The following is a 17379-nucleotide window of genomic DNA, read 5'->3' as shown; positions in this document are numbered from 1 at the left end:
CAGACCATCACTTGCCCCAGAGTCCCTATCTATACCTTGTGGCTAGTAGCCACTGATGGACCTCTGCTCCATATACTTATCTAATTCCCTTTTGAAGCCGTCCATGCTTGTAGCCGCCGCCACCTCCTGCGGCAGTGAATGCCATGTGCTGATCACTCTTTGGGTGAAGGAGGACTTCCTTTTATCCGTTTTAAACCGACCGCTCAGCAGTTTCATGGAGTGCCCACGAGTTCTTGTATTGTGAGAAAGGGAAAAAAGTACCTCTTTCTCTATCTGCTCTTTCCCATGCATAATCTTATAAACCTCAATCATGTCACCCCTCAGCCGTCATTTCTCCAAGCTAAAGAACCCCAAGCGCTTTAACCTTTCCTCATAGGGAAAGTGTTCCAACCCTTTTATCATTCGAGTTGCCCTTTTCTGCACTTTTCCCAAAGCTATAATATCCTTTTTAAGGTGTGGTGCCCAGAACTGCACACAGTATTCCAGATGAGGTCTCACCATTGATTTATATAGGGGCATTATTATATTGGCTGATCTGTTTTCAATACCCTTCCTAATAATCCCCAGCATAGCATTGGCCTTCTTTATTGCAGTCACACACTGTCTCGACATTTTCAGTGAGTTATCCACTACAACTCCAAGATCTCTCTCTTGCTCAGTCTCTGCCAGTTCAGACCCCATCAATGTGTATTTATATTTAGGATTTTTGGCTCCAATGTGCATCACCTTGCACTTGGCCACATTGAACCCCATTTGCCATGTTGACGCCCACTCGCCCATCCTTGACAGATCCCCTTGGAGTGCCTCACAATCCTCACTGGTTTTCACCACCCTGAACAACTTTGTATCATCCGCAAATTTAGCCACTTCACTGCTTACTCCCATCTCCAAATCATTAATGAACAAGTTAAAAAGCAGTGGACCAAGTACTGATCCCTGCGGTACCCCACTGCTTACCTCCCTCCACTGAGAAAATTGCCCATTTATACTCACTGTTTTCTATTAATTAGCCATTTTTGATCCACAAAAGGACTTGTCCTTTTATCCCATGATTTTTGAGCTTACTTAGGAGCCTTTGATGAGGAACTTTATCAAAAGCTTTCTGGAAGTCAAGGTAAATAATATCTATTGGATCCCCCTTGTCCACATGTTTGTTCACCCCCTCAAAGAACACTAACAGGTTAGTGAGACAAGATCTTCCCTTACAGAACCCATGTTGAGTCTGCCTCAATAGGTTTTGTTCATCTATGTGCCTACTAATTCTTTCCTTAATAATGGTTTCCACCAATTTACCCGGTATCGACGTCAGACTGACTGGCCTGTAATTTCCCGGATCTCCTCTGGAACCCTTTTTAAAGATGGGAGTGACATTAGCTACCTTCCAGTCCTCAGGAATGGAGGCTGATTTTAAGGAAAGATTACATATCTTTGTCAGGAGATCCACAAGTTCACATTTGAGTTCTTTCAGAACTCTCGGATGTATGCCATCTGGGCCTGGTGATTTTTCAGTTTTTAAGTTGTCTATCAGTTTTAGGACCTCCTCTCTCGTCACCTCAATCTGGCTCAGGTGTGAGGTTTTCCCTCCCCCTCCTGTGTGTCCCCCAGTTCCTCCGCTGCATTTCCCCTCCAGCCCGCGTTGACCCACCTGGTGTTTCTTGCAGGCCGATGCTTTTCGGACAGGCAGCCCCGGAAGGTCCAGCTTGGCACACGCGGCCCCCGTTGCAGCCACCCAGGGCGAAGCTCGCTCCCAAGCAGGATGAAGGCCGTCTTGCGCGCCCCCCAGCGGGTCCTGCAGCTCACTCTGGCCATTGTCAAGCCTGACGCCGTGGCTCATCCCCTCGTCCTGGAGGTAAGCATCAGAATGGCTTCTTTTTTCCCCTTGCCCCTTCTTGTGCTACGACACGTTCCCTTCTTTGTGAACTGCGCCGTGAGAGGCCAGAACTCCCCTCGACTGATATCTGTTGACATCGACGCCTCTGTGGGCTCACATCCGGCAGGTGCTCCGCCAACTGCATTGGTTGCCAGTTGACTTCCGGATTTGCTTCAAGGTGCTGGTAATTACCTTCAAAGCCTTACACGGCCTGGGACCCACATACCTGAGGGACCGCCTCTTCCCATATGCGCCCCGAAGAGCGTTACGCTCCATGGATAAACATCTCCTGGTTGTGCCTGGCCCAAAGGACGTCCGTCTTGCCTCGACCAGGGCCGGGGCCTTTTCCGCCCTGGCCCCTGCCTGGTGGAACATGCTCCCAGTCGAGATCAGGGTCCTGCGGGATCTTCTTCAATCCCGCAGGGCCTGTAAGACCGTATTTATTGTGCTGTTTTTATGATGTGACTCGCCCTGAGCCCGCTTGCGGGGTGGGCGGGCTATAAATACAAACAGTAAATAAATAAGTAAACAAGTCTTCATCTTTTGCCAACATTATCATATTTAATTTGTCCATCTCTCTTATTTCCATAATTCTAGTAATTAACTCATCTCTGCTCGGAAAAAATGATGGAAAAAATTAGATAAATGGTTTGAATCAAATGTTTAGAGAAACTCCGAAAATTGATATGTACTGTGTATGATATAATTTGTATTGTTAAAATCTGAAAATAAATGTCTTAAAAAAAAAGTAAATAAATAAGTAAATAATTCTCTGTGTGTAGGGTTGCCAAACCCACTTGGGAAGTTTCTGGAGATTTGGGGTTTGAGCCATGGGAAGGGTGGGGTTTGGGAAGGAGAGGAACCTCGGGAGGGTGTGAGGCCATAAAGGCTACCCTCCAGAGTAGCCATTTTCTCCAAGAAGATCACTTCAGATGTTAGCCGTGTTGGTCTCTGTGTTTTTGTTTTGTTGCCATCAAGTCAACAGAAGTGTAGTGTCTCTTAGCAAGCTGCCAAAGTGTTATTTTCCTTTTCAGATGCGCAAAGATCTATCTCCACAGATGCGCATACTTTTCCCCATAGCTAATTGTAGTTCACTTGCAAACTGCACTGCGTATCTCTCAAGGCCGCTGGAGGAGTCGCTTAGATCATTGCTTTGGCTTTAGGCAGGCAGAGCCGTGGGAAGCTTGTACCTGTTTTGCTTTGGGGTAGCAGTTAGTTCCCAGGCCTAATGGCGCGCGCGGGAACCATAGTAATTGGGTAACGCTCATATGAATGTACTATAACCATTGTGCGCATAGTTAATCCCTCATTCCTAACAGTGTTCCTGTCCATGCATCTTCAGCTTCAATAAAGTAAAACCTTTCCTGAAAGCGTGTGCTTCCATTGTCGCTGTGGGTCCTGACAGTGTCCAGATCACGCGAAGCGATGGTATCGCTTTACTCTGCCCTGGTTAGACCTCACCTAGAGTATTGTGTTCGGTTTTGGGTACCACAATGTAAGAAGGGTATAGACAAGCTGGAACGTGTCCAGAGGAGAGCAACAAAGATGGTGAGGAGTCCAGAGACCAAGTCCTATGAGGAAAGGTTGAAGGAACTGGGCATGCTTAGCCTGGAGAGGAGACAACGGAGAGGTGATAAGATCACCATCTGCAAGGACTTGAAGGGCTGTCTAGAACAGGGGTGTCGAACTCATTTGTTACGAGGGCCGGATCTGACATAAATGAGACCTTGTCGGGCCGAGCCACGTGTGTCATAAAATGCAACGCCAGGTAGCGGAGATATAAACTTTATAAAGGACACAAACACAAAGACTTTTTTTTTTACTTAAAATAAAAACATGCTTAAAACATTACCACTCTTGCAATATTTTGTTTATTTAACAGTGTCTGATAACTGACACCTCTTGCTCTGAATTACTGCATCAGAATGTCTGTGCTGTTGCAATCTTGAGTATGCTGTTCAGGTGTGTGTATCTGTAAGCTGCAAACCTACGATGACGCAGCAGCGGCAGAACTAGAAGCAGCAGCAGAAGACAGCCAGTTCCACTGCGGGCCTGATAGAAGCCCTCCGGGGGCCTGATGCAGCCCCCGGGCCGCATGTTTGACACCCTTGCCCTAGATCCTAATGAAATGTTATTCAAAGTCTAAGCTTTCGTGTGCAAAACACACTTCTGCAGGGGATGGTGTGGAGTTGTTTTCTGTTGCCCCAGAAGATCGGACCAGAACCAATGGGTTGGAATAAAATCAGAAGAGTTTTTAGCTAAACATTAGGAAGAACCTCCTGACAGTTAGAGCGATTCCTCAGTGGAACAGGCTTCCTCGGGAGGTGTTGGGCTCTCCTTCTTGGGAGGTTTTCCAGCAGAGGCTAGATGGCCCCATCTGACAGTAATGCTGTTTGTGTGAACTTAGGCAGATCATGAGAAGGGAGGGCAGGACAGGTTGCCTCAGGGGTTAGTTCTCGTGGCCCTTTCTGACACACCCAGGGAAATGTCGATTGCACGTTGGGGTCAGGAAGCCATTTTTCTCCAGGCCAGTTTGGCCAGGGTTCCTGGAGGTCTTTTGTCCTCTTCTGGGTGTGGAACAGGGGTCATTGGGGGTGTGGAGGGGGCAGTGTCTTGTCCAGCGCGAGCTGTGCTAAGCCAACACTCTCTAGGTGTGAGTCAACCACGACTACTGAGGAGAGCTTTATTTAACTTCACACGCATTCAGAAGATCATTTACTCACAATCGACCAGATTGTTGTTGTTGTTGTTGTTCAGTCGCACAGTCGAGTCCGACTCTTCGCGACCCCATGGACCAGGTCCCGCCAGGCCTTCTGGTCTTCCGCTGTCCTCTGAAGTTGGCTCAATTTCATGTTCGTTGCATCTATGACACTGTCCAACCATCTCACCCTTTGCTGTCCCCGTCTTCTTTGACCTTCAGTCTTTCCCAGCATCAGGGTCTTCTTCTCCAGGGAGTGCTCCCTTCTCATTGGGTGGCCAAAGTCTTTGAGCTTCAGTTTCATTATCTGGCCTTCCAGTAAACAGTCAGGGTTGGTTTCTTTTAGGATTGAATGATTTGATCTTCTGGCAGTCCAAGGGACTCTCAAGAGTCTTCTCCAGCACCATAGTTCAAAAGAATCTATTCTTCGGCGCTTCTTGTGATCTAGGTCAGGTCAATAGCCGTGGTGAGAAAAGAGATGGACTTCCCCTCCCCTTGCAGTAAGGGTTGATGGACAAAGAAAACGGAAAAGAACAATAAAACTCCTATCTTTGCGCCTCTGAGCTCAGGAAATTATTCTTCATGAGCCAGTCGGAGGGAAGCTTCTGGGACCCCTAACTGTGGACTCCAATTCCCAGGTGCAACAAGTCTTAAAGATGCAGCGCAGTTTTACTAAACTACAGATAACACTGAGTGGGGGCAGCATAGGCAGTATTTGTAAACTTCCTGCCTTGTGCAGGGGGTTGGACTAGATGGCCCTGGAGGTCCCTTCCGACTCTACGGTTCTGTGATTCTAAATCCCAGTTGACTCCTGGCAACCGCGTGGGGTTTTCACGGCTAGAGGTGGTTTGCCCTGGCCCGCCTCTGCAGAGCGACCCCGGACTTCCTTGCTGGTCTCCCACCCAAACACTAGCCAGGGCTGCCCTTGCTTAGCGTCCAAGATCCAGGAAGACTGGGCTCCCCGGGGCTCTCCAGGTGAGGGCCGGTCAGTCGTAGAACAGCTAAATCCAAGCCCGGCAGCCCTTTAGAGACCAACAAGGTTTTCGGGGCACGAACGTTCGAGGCTCAGAGCTCCCTTCGTCAGCTGTCTGACCGTGGCTGCTTCGACGCTTGCAAACGTATACTCCAAAAATCTTGTGGGTCTCTAACGTGCTACTGGATTCGAATCTAGGTTTTCTCCAGGGGAAAGGCTCTCTCTCTGGTCTGGAGATCAGCCGTGATGCCGGGAGATCTCCAGGTCCCACCTGTAGGTTGGCAACCCCTTTTTGCGTCTGTCCCCCGCAAAAGATTTGTGTGCAGCTGGGGATGACAGACTCAAGCCTGGCCTTCGTGTCTATGACGTCCCCCCCCTTCCTGGTACGTATGGCTTAAAGCAGGGGTGTCAAACATGCGGCCCGGGGGCCAGAGGATGCCCCTGGAGGGCTCCCATCAGGCCCGCAATGGAACCGGCCATCTCCTGCTTCCAGTTCTGCTGCTGCTGCATCGTAGCTTGCTTAATCACTCAGCCATTTCATTTAACCTGGGTCCCAGACTCAGAACTCTAAGCATGAGATTTCTGTGTGGTGAAGGTCAATAAATCAAAAGTAGGTTTGCAGCTTACAGAGCTAGTGTTTTAGACGTGTTTTTATTTTAAGTAAAAAAACCCAACAACTTTGTGTTTGCGTCTTTTGTAAAGTTTATATCTCTGCTACCTGGCATTACCTTTTATGACACACGTGGCCCGGTCTCATTTATGTCTGATCCGGCCCTCGTAACAGATGAGTTCAACACCCCTGGCTTAAAGGGTCTATGAGAGCCAGTTTGGTGTAGTGGTTAAGTGCACGGACTCTAATCTGGGAGAGCCGGTTTTGATTCCCCACTCCTCCTCCACTTGCACCTGCTGGTTGACCTTGGGCAAGCCGTAGCTCTGTCAGAGCTGTCCTTGAAAAAGAGCCGTTTCTGTCAGAGTTCTCTCAGCCCCACCTCCCTCACAGGGTATCTGTCTGTTGTGGGGAGGGGGAGGGAAAGGTGTTTGTCAGCCGTTCTGAGACTCCTTCGGGTAGTGAAGGGTGGGGTACAAATCCAATCTCCTCCACCTCCTTCTAGGAGCCAGTTTGGTGTCGAGGTTAGGAGCAAGGACTCTAATCTGGGAGAACAGGGTTTGATTTCCCACTCCTCCCCCACATGCAGCTGCTGGTGTGACCTTGGGTCAGTCACAAGTTCTCTCAGGGCTGTTCTCTCAAGGTCAGTTTCTGTCAAGAGCTGTCTCAGCCCCACCCACCTCACAGGGTGTCTGTTGTGGGGAGGGGAAGGGAAAGGAGTTTGCAAGCCGCTCTGAGACACCTTCGGGTAGTGAAGGGCCGGGTATAAATCCAATCTCTTCTTCTCTCTTCTCCTTCTCTTCTTCCTCTCTGCCCAGGCTGTGCATGAGACCATCCTGAGCAACAGGTTCCTGATTGTCCGATGCAGGGACCTGGTGTGGAGCAAGCAGGACAGTCGGCAGTTCTACCGGGAGCACTCAGGTGGGGACCACCCTCCCTTCCTCTTTCTCCAAATGTCGATGCACTCCACCCAAAGGTCTGACCTAGGGACGCAGTCGTGGTCAACAGGCAACTGTGACGTCCGGCTCTGAGTTTAGGGATCCGGGAAGTGGTTTCTGTTCTTCCGAATCTGTAACGTTCGGTTGCATCTGAAATAGATTCATAGAGTGCGTTTTTATCCCTCCCGTTCTTCCACCAGGGTGGCCTGGGCAGCGTGCGTGCCCCTCTCTCTCTCTCCATTTTACTCTGACAAGAACCACGTCGGGTGGGCTGGGGTGAGAGGGAGCGTGGCCGGCCCAGGTTCCCCCAGGAAGTGTCACGGCAAGCGGGGACTTGTCCCTGAGCCTCCTTCTTCCTAGTTCAGTGAGGGCCCCTGTGGTGCAGTGGTTAAGAGTAAGGTGAAAGGTAAAGGTTCCCTTGCTCGAAAGCCAGTCAAATCCGACTCTAGGGTTGCGGTGCTCACCTCCGTTTCAAAGCCGAAGAGCCAGCGCTGTCCAGAGACGTTTCCCTGGTCATGTGGCCGGCATGACTAAACACCAAGGCGCACGGAACTCTGTTACCTTCCCACCGAAGCGGTACCTATTTATCTACTTGCAATTTCTTGCTTTCGAACTGCTAGGTTGGCAGGAGCTGGAACTAGAGACGGGAGCTCACTCCGTCATGCGGCAACTCGGGTCTCGAACTGCTGAACTACCGACCTTCCACAGCCTGCAGTTCAGCGTCTTAACCACTTGAGCCACCGCAGCTCCACGGTTAAGAGTAGTGGACTCTAATATCTGGAGAGTACAGTCTGATGCCCCACACCTCCTCCACACAAAGCCTGATGGGTGACCTTGGGCCAGTCACAAGTTCTCTCAGAACTCTCTCAACCCCGCCTTCCTCACAAGGTGCCTGTTGTGGGGAGGGGAAGGGAAGGCGATTGTAAACCGCTTTGAGACTCCTTAAGGTAGAGAAAAGTTGGGGTATAAAAGAAGAAAAGGAGAAGAGAATGGAATTATACACTTCACCCTTAACTTGGAGTCTCGGAGTGGCTTACAGTCTCCTTTCCCTTCCTCCCCCCACAACAGACACCCTGTGAGGCAGGCGGGGCTGAGAGAGCTCTTTCGAGGACAGCTCTTGAGAGAACAGCTCTGAGAGAACCTGTGAAGGACCCAAGGACACTCCAGCAGCTGCATCTGGAGGAGGAGTGGGGAATCAAACCCGGTTGTCCCAGATTAGAGTCTGCACTCCTGACCACTACACCAGATTGGCTCTCATTGGACTAGGAGCAAGGAAACCAACTCTTCTTCTCTAGCCTCTATGCCACTTTCACTAATCCCTCCGGTGGTGAATCCCCCATATGTCCACGTTGCTAACAATATGAGTGGGAAACCCCCTGCATACCTACCGTGTGTCTGTTTCCAAAGCTGTCAGCTCATCACATGTAATGGTGCTCACGGGTTCAACTCAGACTCATTGAGTTTCTGCGTGGAAATGATGTACCCGTGTATCTTGTGCGAAATGGCCTCCGTCCGTGCTGCTCGCGCAGTGTCCCTTCCTGGACCTGTTCTCTGCCTAATATGATTCCTGGAGTGGGTGGGAGGATACACGGGTAGAGAACGAGGTTCTGAGCACCCGGAAAAGAATGCGTGGCCATTGTGGTGGGGAGACCAGCAGGTGGGGGAGGCCCCGTGAGCTGCGTGGGGGTGACTCACTTGCTCTTCTCCTTGTTCCAGGGCGCTTTTTCTACCAGAGGCTGGTGGAGTTCATGGCCAGGTACGTCCGAGAATTCCCCACAGAGAGGCAACAATGACATGTGCAGATAGCAGCCAGATGCTATTCGCTATTTTAGTGTATTGGTCAGCAGAATGAGCTGTGAGCCAGGAAGTGCTTGATTCAGCTCTCACCTGAGGCTGTTAAGCAAAATGCTGTCTCAGCTGTAGCCTCATACGTAGAGCAAGGGGGAAATAACACTGGCTCAACTTACAGGGTTGCCGTAAAGATTACTTTGATATCTATCTATCTATGTATCATCTATCTTTCTCTCTCTCTCTCTCTCTCGATCATCTATCTTTCTATCTATACCGTCCATCCACCTGTCCATCCGTCCGTCCGTCTGTCTGTCTGTCTGTCTGTCTATCTATCTATCATCTATCTATCATCTATCTATCAATCAATCATCTATCTATCAATCATCTATCAATCATCTATCAATCATCTATCTATCTATCTATCTATCTATCTATCTATCTATCTATCTATCTATCTATCTATCTATCTATCTAATCTATCATCTATCTAATCTATCATCTATCTAATCTATCATCTATCTATCTAATCTATCTATCTATCTAATCTATCATCTGTCTGTCTGTCTGTCTGTCTGTCTGTCTGTCTGTCTGTCTATCTAATCTATCATCTATCTATCTGTCTGTCTGTCTACCTCCATCCACCTGCCTGTCTGCCTGCCTGCACAACTCAGGTCTTAATTTTAAATAATGATGATAATAAGCTGATCCACAGTTCTTGAACGCATATTAATCTGCCTTATACTGAATCAGGCCCTTGACCCATCTAGGTCAGTACTGACGACACAGACTGGCTCTCCCGGGTCTCAGGTAGAGGTCTTTCACATCACCTGGTCCTTTTATCTAGAGGTACCTGGGACCTTGTGCATGCCAAACAGATGCTCTACCACTGAGCCACAGCCCCTCCCCTGAATGGTACTCGACATGAAGCTGCCTTTTACTGAATCAGACCTTTAGTCTGTCAAGCTCAGTATTTACTACTCAGACTGGAAGCCGCTCTCCAGGATCTCAGGCGGAGGTCCTTCACGCCACAATCTCTCCCTGGGGAATGTTGTTATCACAAGTTAAGATCTGAGTTGTGCAGGTAGGTAGATGCGGAAAATACGTTTTCGTAATATTTAAACTTGTACACACTTTACATTTTAATCTCCAGGGAAATATTGTGGGGAATAATCCAATGCACAAGATGAGCCCTGCTGGATCAGAGCAGTGGTCCATCTAGTCCAGCATCCTGTCTCACCCAGGGGCCAATCATTTCCTCTCGAATCCAACAAGAGGGCATCGAGGCCGAGGTCTTCATAAGAACATTAGAAGAGCCCTGCTGGATCAGACCAGTGAGGGTCTCTCTAGCCCAGCCTCCTGTCTCACCCAGGGGCCAGCCAGTTCCTCTGGAGGGCCAGCAACAGGGCAGAGAGGCTGAGACCTTCCCCTGATAAGAGCATCAGATGAGCCCTGCTGGATCAGACCATTGAGGGTCCATCTAGTCCAGCATCCTGTCTCACACAGCGGCCAACCAGTTCCTCTGGAGGGCCAATAACAGGGCATGGAGGCCGAGGCCTTCATAAGAACATCAGAGGAGCCCTGCTGGATTGGACCAGTGAGGGTCCATCCAGTCCAGCATCCTGTCTCACACAGGGGCCAGCCAGTTCCTCTGGAGGGCCAGCAACAGGGCAGAGAGGCTGAGACCTTCCCCTGATAAGAGCATCAGATGAGCCCTGCTGGATCAGACCACTGAGGGTCCATCTAGTCCAGCATCCTGTCTCACACAGCGGCCAACCAGTTCCTCCGGAGGGTGAACAACAGGGCAGAGAGGCTGAGGCCTTCATGAGGACATCAGAAGATCCCTGATGGATCAGACCACTGAGGGTCCATCCAGTCCAGCATCCTGTCTCACACAGCGGCCAACCAGTTCCTCTGGAGGGCCAATAACAGGGCAGAGAGGCTGAGGCCTTCCTAAGAACATCAGAGGAGCCCTGCTGGATTGGACCAGTGAGGGTCCATCCAGTCCAGCATCCTGTCTCACACAGGGGCCATCCAGTTCCTCTGGAGGGCCAACAACAGGGCAGAGAGGCCGAGGCCTTCATAAGAACATCAGAAGAGCCCTGCTGGGTCAGACCAGTGAGGGTCCACCTAGTCCAGCATCCTGTCTCACACAGGGGCCATCCAGTTCCTCTGGAGGGCCAACAACAGGGCAGAGAGGCCGAGGCCTTCATAAGAACATCAGAAGAGCCCTGCTGGGTCAGACCAGTGAGGGTCCATCCAGTCCAGCATCCCGTCTCACACAGGGGCCAACCAGTTCCTCCGGAAGGCCAACAACTGGGCAGAGAGGCTGAGACCTTCCCCTGCTAAGAGCATCAGATGAGCTCTGCTGGATCAGACCAATGAGGGTCCATCTAGTCCAGCATCCTGTCTCACACAGGGGCCAGCCAGTTCCTCCGGAAGGCCAACAACTGGGCACAGTGGCTGAGGCCTTCCCCTGATGTTGCTTCCTGGCTCTGGGATTCAACGGCTTAGTGTTTCTGAATGTGGGGGTTCCCCTCAGCCACCATGTCTACTAGCCATTGAGAGACTTATCTTCCATGAGTCTATCTGACAGCTACTAGCCATGGTGACTGAGTGGAACCTCAGTACCCGATGGCACAAAATCATAGCTGCATATGTCGTCGTTTCCTGCCTCCTCGAGTGACCAAAATGGTCAGTAGGGGAAGTTTTGCTGATGAAGCGTTTGAATCAGAAGCTCACCTTGCCTCCTCTCCCTTCCAGCGGCCCGATGCGGGCCTACATCCTGGCCCATGAGGAAGCCGTCCCGTTCTGGAGGTCTCTGATGGGCCCCACCAAAGTGTTTCGCGCCCAGCATACGGATCCGGACTCCATCCGTGGGGCTTATGGCCTGACAGACACTCGGAATTCGGTGCATGGCTCAGGTGAGTCAGAAAAGGGCTGGGCCTGGCGTAAGAAAAAGAGTCTTTTATTTTGTGAGCTACCGATATGCTTCCGTCACTTTCAGAGGCCCTGCTTTGGTTGCTCCTGCCTTCTGAAGCAAAACGGGGCCTTCTCAGTGGTGGCACCAAAGCTGGAACTCCCTCCGTGTCACAATTGCTCAGGCGGGGCACGGAAAATCCCAAAACACAGGCTGACTACATTCCACTACATTCTTACTCCCCTTTTGAGATTGGCCTTTGGCTACATACAATAAATGTTTGTCTGAGGAGAAAACGCTAAGGAAGCTGTGTTCCCTCTAAGCTGAGTTAGTGTGAGCTAGCTCGCAGGTTTTTAGCCTCCGGCTCACACATTTTTGTCTTAGCTCAGGAAGGACGGCTCTAGAGCAAACTAGTTTATGCCGTAGCCTAATCACTCGCTCACAGCTTTAATGCCCCAGTAGCTCACAAAGTAGATTTTTTTGCTCAAACGACTCCACAGCTTAGAGGAAACATTGTAAGGAAGGCCAGGGGGCGACATAACACATGTCCCCTCAGTACACGCCAGAGAGGTGCCTTGACAGAGATTACAGATACAAGAGACCTTGTAAGAGGGTGAAAACATTGCAGTCAGGGTGTGGGTCCTGTACCTGCTCACATTTCCCCCCTGTCAGCTATGCTGCCATGGGGGTTGGGATGTTCTTTCAGTATCTGTGTAAACGGCTTTCGCATTCCTTTCTTTCTTGCTTTGCGCTGAAATGCTTATCTCTTAAGAAGTGCAGGTGGCCAGCCGTGGGAGCCGAAATATTCCCAGCTTCGCATAGTAACGCTTGCTGGCTCTAGCCCTCGTGCGGGAGGGTGCCTAATTGGCCAGCGCAGTGTGTGTGGGGGGGGGGTGCATACAAATGCCCTATATCTCATTAGGCTCAAGAGGCAACCGCTATTCTTAACAGTGACTATGTTAATGCATCTATGGCTCTTCAATAAAAGTATCACCTTTCTAAAGACGTGTGTACTCCATTGTTGGCTGTGGGTTCCGACACCCCCCCTCTTTTGCTCGCACAGACTCGGCGGCATCAGCCAGGAGGGAGATAGCCGTCTTCTTCCCGGACTTCTGCAAGGAGCACTGGTACCAGTACGAGGAGCCACACCTGCGCAGTGGGGCAGTCCGCTACGATGCCAAGGCAGCTATTCACCGCGTGCCCGGAGATGGATGGACGGAGAGGGATTAAGGGCATCTGGAGAAGATGGGGAGGGTGGTGGACGTCCACCAGCCAGAAATGTGCTCCTACAGATTTTGGTCATTTGCCGGGCACAGTAGGCTGCCGCTGAAATCCTTTCATTGCTGGTGCAGGTTGGGTCAGAACATGCGTCTATTGGGGTACGCAAGAAGGACAGCGTGCCAGTTTCTCTCATCTGTCTGTGGCAGAGGAAGCGCTTCTGTGTGCGACCCCAGCCCTCCCAGCAGTGCTTCCACTGTGGGGCAGGATTTGCACGGTCAGAATTTAATTTTGGAAAGAAGAGGTCCTGGAGCGGGATATCACCTGAAAGTACGTGTGAAAAGCCTTGACCAGAGCTCTCCTGGGTGGAGCGTGCACCCTTTCCTCCTCAGATTTGTCGGGCGGAGGCCAGCATCCTTTTTCAGTCTCATTCCGTCTTGCTTGGACTTCTCACACACCCGGACAGACTGCAGGCGCCTCCTGGGGAGATCCCAGGTGGGTGGGATGTGCGGGTGAGTCTCCTGCCGGTGCTGAGCAGAGCCCTGCCAGGCGTCTCCAGGGTCTTTGAAGCCGCGCCTGTGTCTCTACAAACTAAAGTGGGATCGGCCTTTGGTGACCAGTTTCCCCTGTGTGTGAGCGACTCTGACTTCTCTTTAATGAACATTTTGCTTTGTAAACTGTGGTCATTGGAGGAGAGGAGGAGGAGGAGATTGGGTTTCTACCCCCGCCCTTTACTACCCGAAGGTGTCTCAGAGCGGCTCACAAGCTCCTTTCCCTCCCCCTCCCCACAACAGACACCCTGTGAGGCAGGTGGGGCTGAGAGAACTCTGACAGAAACTGCTCTTTTTCAAAGACAGCTCTTGTCAGAACTACGGGTTGCCCAAGGTCAAGCAGGTGCAAGTGGAGGGGTGGGGAATCAAACCTGGTTCTCCCAGATTAGAGTCTACGCACTTAACCACCACACCAAACTGGTGGGTCTGCTGACAAGTCAAGGGCAGTGTTCCCTCTAAGCAGGGGTCATTTCGTAGAGAAAGAGGTGCAGGAGCTCATTAGCATAGCTCATTTGCATACGCCACGCCCCCTGACATCACTGGAAGTGTGTCAGGAGGCAACACTCACAGCTCAGGCTCCACTGGACTCTTTTGGATTGCTAGCTATTGGAGGGGGGGGGAGAACGCGCAGATCTGCCATGAACAGAGGAGGGAGAGCTTGTACCTGAAGGCAGGCCCCCTGGGCTCCTTACTGCTGGAGCTCCGCTCCTGTGCGCTTCCACAGGAAATGACCCCTGCCTCTAAAATGAGTGAGTGTGAGCTAGCTCACAGTTCTTTGGCCTCCGGCTCACACATTTTTGCCTTGGCTCAGGAAGGACGGCTCCAGAGCAAACTGATTTATGCAGTAGCCAAATCGCACGCTCACAACTTTAATGCCAGGAGCTCACAAAATGGAATTTTTGCTCACAAGACTCCACAGCTTAGAGGGAGCATTGGTCTCAGGGTTCTTTTTGTAGCATATTAGGCAACAGTCCAGGGGTCATTTTCTGCAAGAGCGCACAGGAGCGGAGCTCCGGCAGTAAAGAGCCCAGGGGGTGGGCACATGTAACAAGCCCCCCCCCTGCTCCCAACAGCCCTCAGTCAGAGCAAGAAGCAGCCATGTAAATTGCAGAGCCCCCCGGCCCCCCGGTCCAAACAGTCCCGTGACACCTTTAAGACCAAGTTCTATTCAGGTACAAGCTCTCCCTCCTCTGCGAGGACAGATCTGCAGGGCCCCCCCCAATAGCTAGCAATCCAAAACAGTCCAGTGGAGCCTGAACGGTGGGTGTTGCCTTCTGACACACTTCCGGTGATATTAGGGGGTGTGGCATATGCAAATAAGTTATGCTAATGAGCTCCTGCACCTCTTTTTCTACGAAATGACCTCTGGGCGCCCCACCCCTGATGTAGCCAATCCTCCAAGAGCTTACAGTAGTCCCTGTAAGAAGAGCTCTGTAAGCTCTTGGAGGATTGGCTACATTAGGGGTGCGTCACCTAATCTGCAAAGGAGTCCCTGCTACCAGAAGAGCCCTGGGTCAATGGATGTCTCCCCTCCTGCCCTTTGCGTGGTCTGAAGCAGGGGAGGAGCGAGAGAGAGAGGAGTGTTGGCACCTAAGGAGGAAGAAGAAGGGAGCTGCATCTCGGCCATCGTTGGTAGCTTGGAAGGGGGAGCAGCAAGAGCTTGGGCTGGATTTCAGAACGTGGGAAGAATCCTCCTGCAGCAGACCAAGGTGGGTCCAGGGGGGGGACCGAGAGCCACCGACGGGCACACGGGTTCCGATCCCGACTTCCCCCGTGAAAGCTTGCCAGGTGACCTCTGGCCCGTCACACACACTCAGCCTGGCCCGGCTCGCTGGGTTGTTGCTGTGAGAGAATGGAGGAGGGGAGAATGGTGTTCTTGGCCGCGTTGAGTCCCAAGTGGGGACAGGAGTGGGATATATGTGCAAATAAATGCAAATGCATCCACCGAGTCCAAGATATGCATTTCCAACGGCAGCTGGCTGGGTGCTTGTTACGGAGTAGTAGAAGGAGAAGAGATTGGATTTACAGCCCTCCCTTCACTACCCAAAGGTGTCTCAGAGCGGCTTACAAACTCCTTTCCCTTCCCCTCCCCACAACAGACACCCCGTGAGGTGGGTGGGGCTGAGATAGCTTGTGACAGAAACTGATCTTTTTCAGGAACAGCTCTTATCAGAACTATGGCTTGCCCAAGGTCATCCAGCCAGGTGCAAGTGGAGGAGGAGTGGGGAATCAAACCCAGTTCTCCCAGATTAGAAGAAGAAGAAGAAGAGATTGGATTTATGCCCCGCCCATCACTACCCGAAGGAGTCTCAGAGCGGCTGACAAACTCCTTTCCCTTCCCCTCCCCACAACAGACACCCTGTGAGGCAGGCGGGGCTGAGAGAGCTCTGACAGAAACTGCTCTTTTTCAAGGACAGCTCTTATCAGAACTACGGCTTGCCCAAGGTCATCCAGCAGGTGCAAGTGGAGTCCGCACACTTAACCACTACACCAAACTGGTTCCAGAAAGTAGCTGGATGGCACGACAGACAAATGGATTATTCTCCCTGCTTGTCCGGGGCTTAGCCCCCTGCATCTCAAGGCCAGGGTGTTTTCCAAGGGCTCGGCCTGCGATCCGCGTGCCCCCCCCCCCCCCCGAGAATGCAGCTCTTTCTGCAGAGAGCGGGGCACTTGCAGGGCTCCCCCTGTTCCCCTGTGTGCCGGGCTGAGGGATTGGTGGGTTTCTTAATGCTTAAACGTTTATTCATGCTGTTTATCACATCCGCCTTTCCGATGGTGACTCAAGGTGCATCACGCAGAGCGAGTCAAGGCACTCGACAAGATGGGTCAGTCAGTGAACCGTGCAAAAGGGTTACGGGAGTAGAACCTTCCAGAAGTCTAGGAAACAGACCCAAAACAAAAGAAGAGGAAGAAGAGACTGGATTTATACCACATGGCCCTTCACTACGCAAAGGAGTCTCAGAGTGGCTTACAAACTCCTTCCCCTCCCCACAACAGACAGACACCCTGTGAGGCAGGCGGGGCTGAGAGAGCTCTGAGAGAAACGGCTCTTTTTCAAGGACAGCTCTTATCAGAACTACGGCTTGCCCAAGGTCATCCAGCAGCAGCGAGTGGAGGAGTGGGGAATCAAACCCGGCTCTCCCAGATTAGAGTCCGCGCACTTAACCACGACACCAGACCGACTCCCTGACAAAGGATAATTGTTAACATGACACATTACGCAGTGCAAGAATTACATAACCGGATCCTGCTAACAGCAAGCTGTACACAGTAGTATAGAGCACAGTCCGCAGTAAATTTGGCCAGGTGGTTTTGTGAATCGTTCTTTCCCGTGGGAACCTATCACTCGTGTAGAAAAGCCCTCTGGATTATTCAGTTTGGCATGGTTTGCAGAAAGACAGGAGAGGGGGAGCCTTTTTGACTTCGTCCGGCAGGCTTCTTCTGTCAGCTTGGGGCCACCACAGAGAAGGCCACGTGCTCAGGCAGTTGTTGATTTTGCCCATTTGCAGGCCGGCCCCTGCAGAAGGCCCTGCCGTGATGGGCAGAGCTGTCATGGTGGAGCATGGGGGGGGGCATATACGTTGTGTCATGAAGCTCTTGACAAAAGTGTGGGACGCAGGGGTCATTTTGTGGGAAAAGAGGTGCAGGGGCTCATTAGCATAACTCATTTGCATATGCCACACCCCCTGACATCACCAGCAGTGTGTCAGAAGGCAACACCCACCGCTCAGGCTCCACTGGACTGTTTTGGATTGCTAGCTATGGGGGGGGGGGGCCGGGGAGATCTGTCCTCGCAGAGGAGGGAGAGCTTGTACC

General features: G+C 51.4%; 1 protein-coding gene across 1 annotated transcript; it reads left to right on the top strand.

Annotated features, from left to right (window-relative positions):
* The first annotated feature begins 1666 nt into the window (after nucleotides 1-1666).
* Nucleotides 1667-13733, top strand: NME6 (NME/NM23 nucleoside diphosphate kinase 6). The gene is made up of 5 exons (XM_015407183.1): nucleotides 1667-1849; nucleotides 6967-7069; nucleotides 8803-8842; nucleotides 11638-11798; nucleotides 12858-13733. The coding sequence occupies exons 1-5, from the start codon at nucleotides 1757-1759 to the stop codon at nucleotides 13022-13024; spliced, it is 564 nt and encodes a 187-aa protein (XP_015262669.1). The 5' UTR covers nucleotides 1667-1756; the 3' UTR covers nucleotides 13025-13733.
* The last annotated feature ends 3646 nt before the right edge of the window (nucleotides 13734-17379 follow it).

This window comes from Gekko japonicus, unplaced genomic scaffold, assembly GCF_001447785.1.
Source record: "Gekko japonicus isolate JY-2015 unplaced genomic scaffold, Gekko_japonicus_V1.1 scaffold4712, whole genome shotgun sequence".
Classification (NCBI taxonomy): Eukaryota; Metazoa; Chordata; class Lepidosauria; order Squamata; family Gekkonidae; genus Gekko; species Gekko japonicus.
The sequence above is the reverse complement of the archived record's forward strand: the minus strand, read 5'-3'. Positions and strand labels throughout refer to the sequence as shown.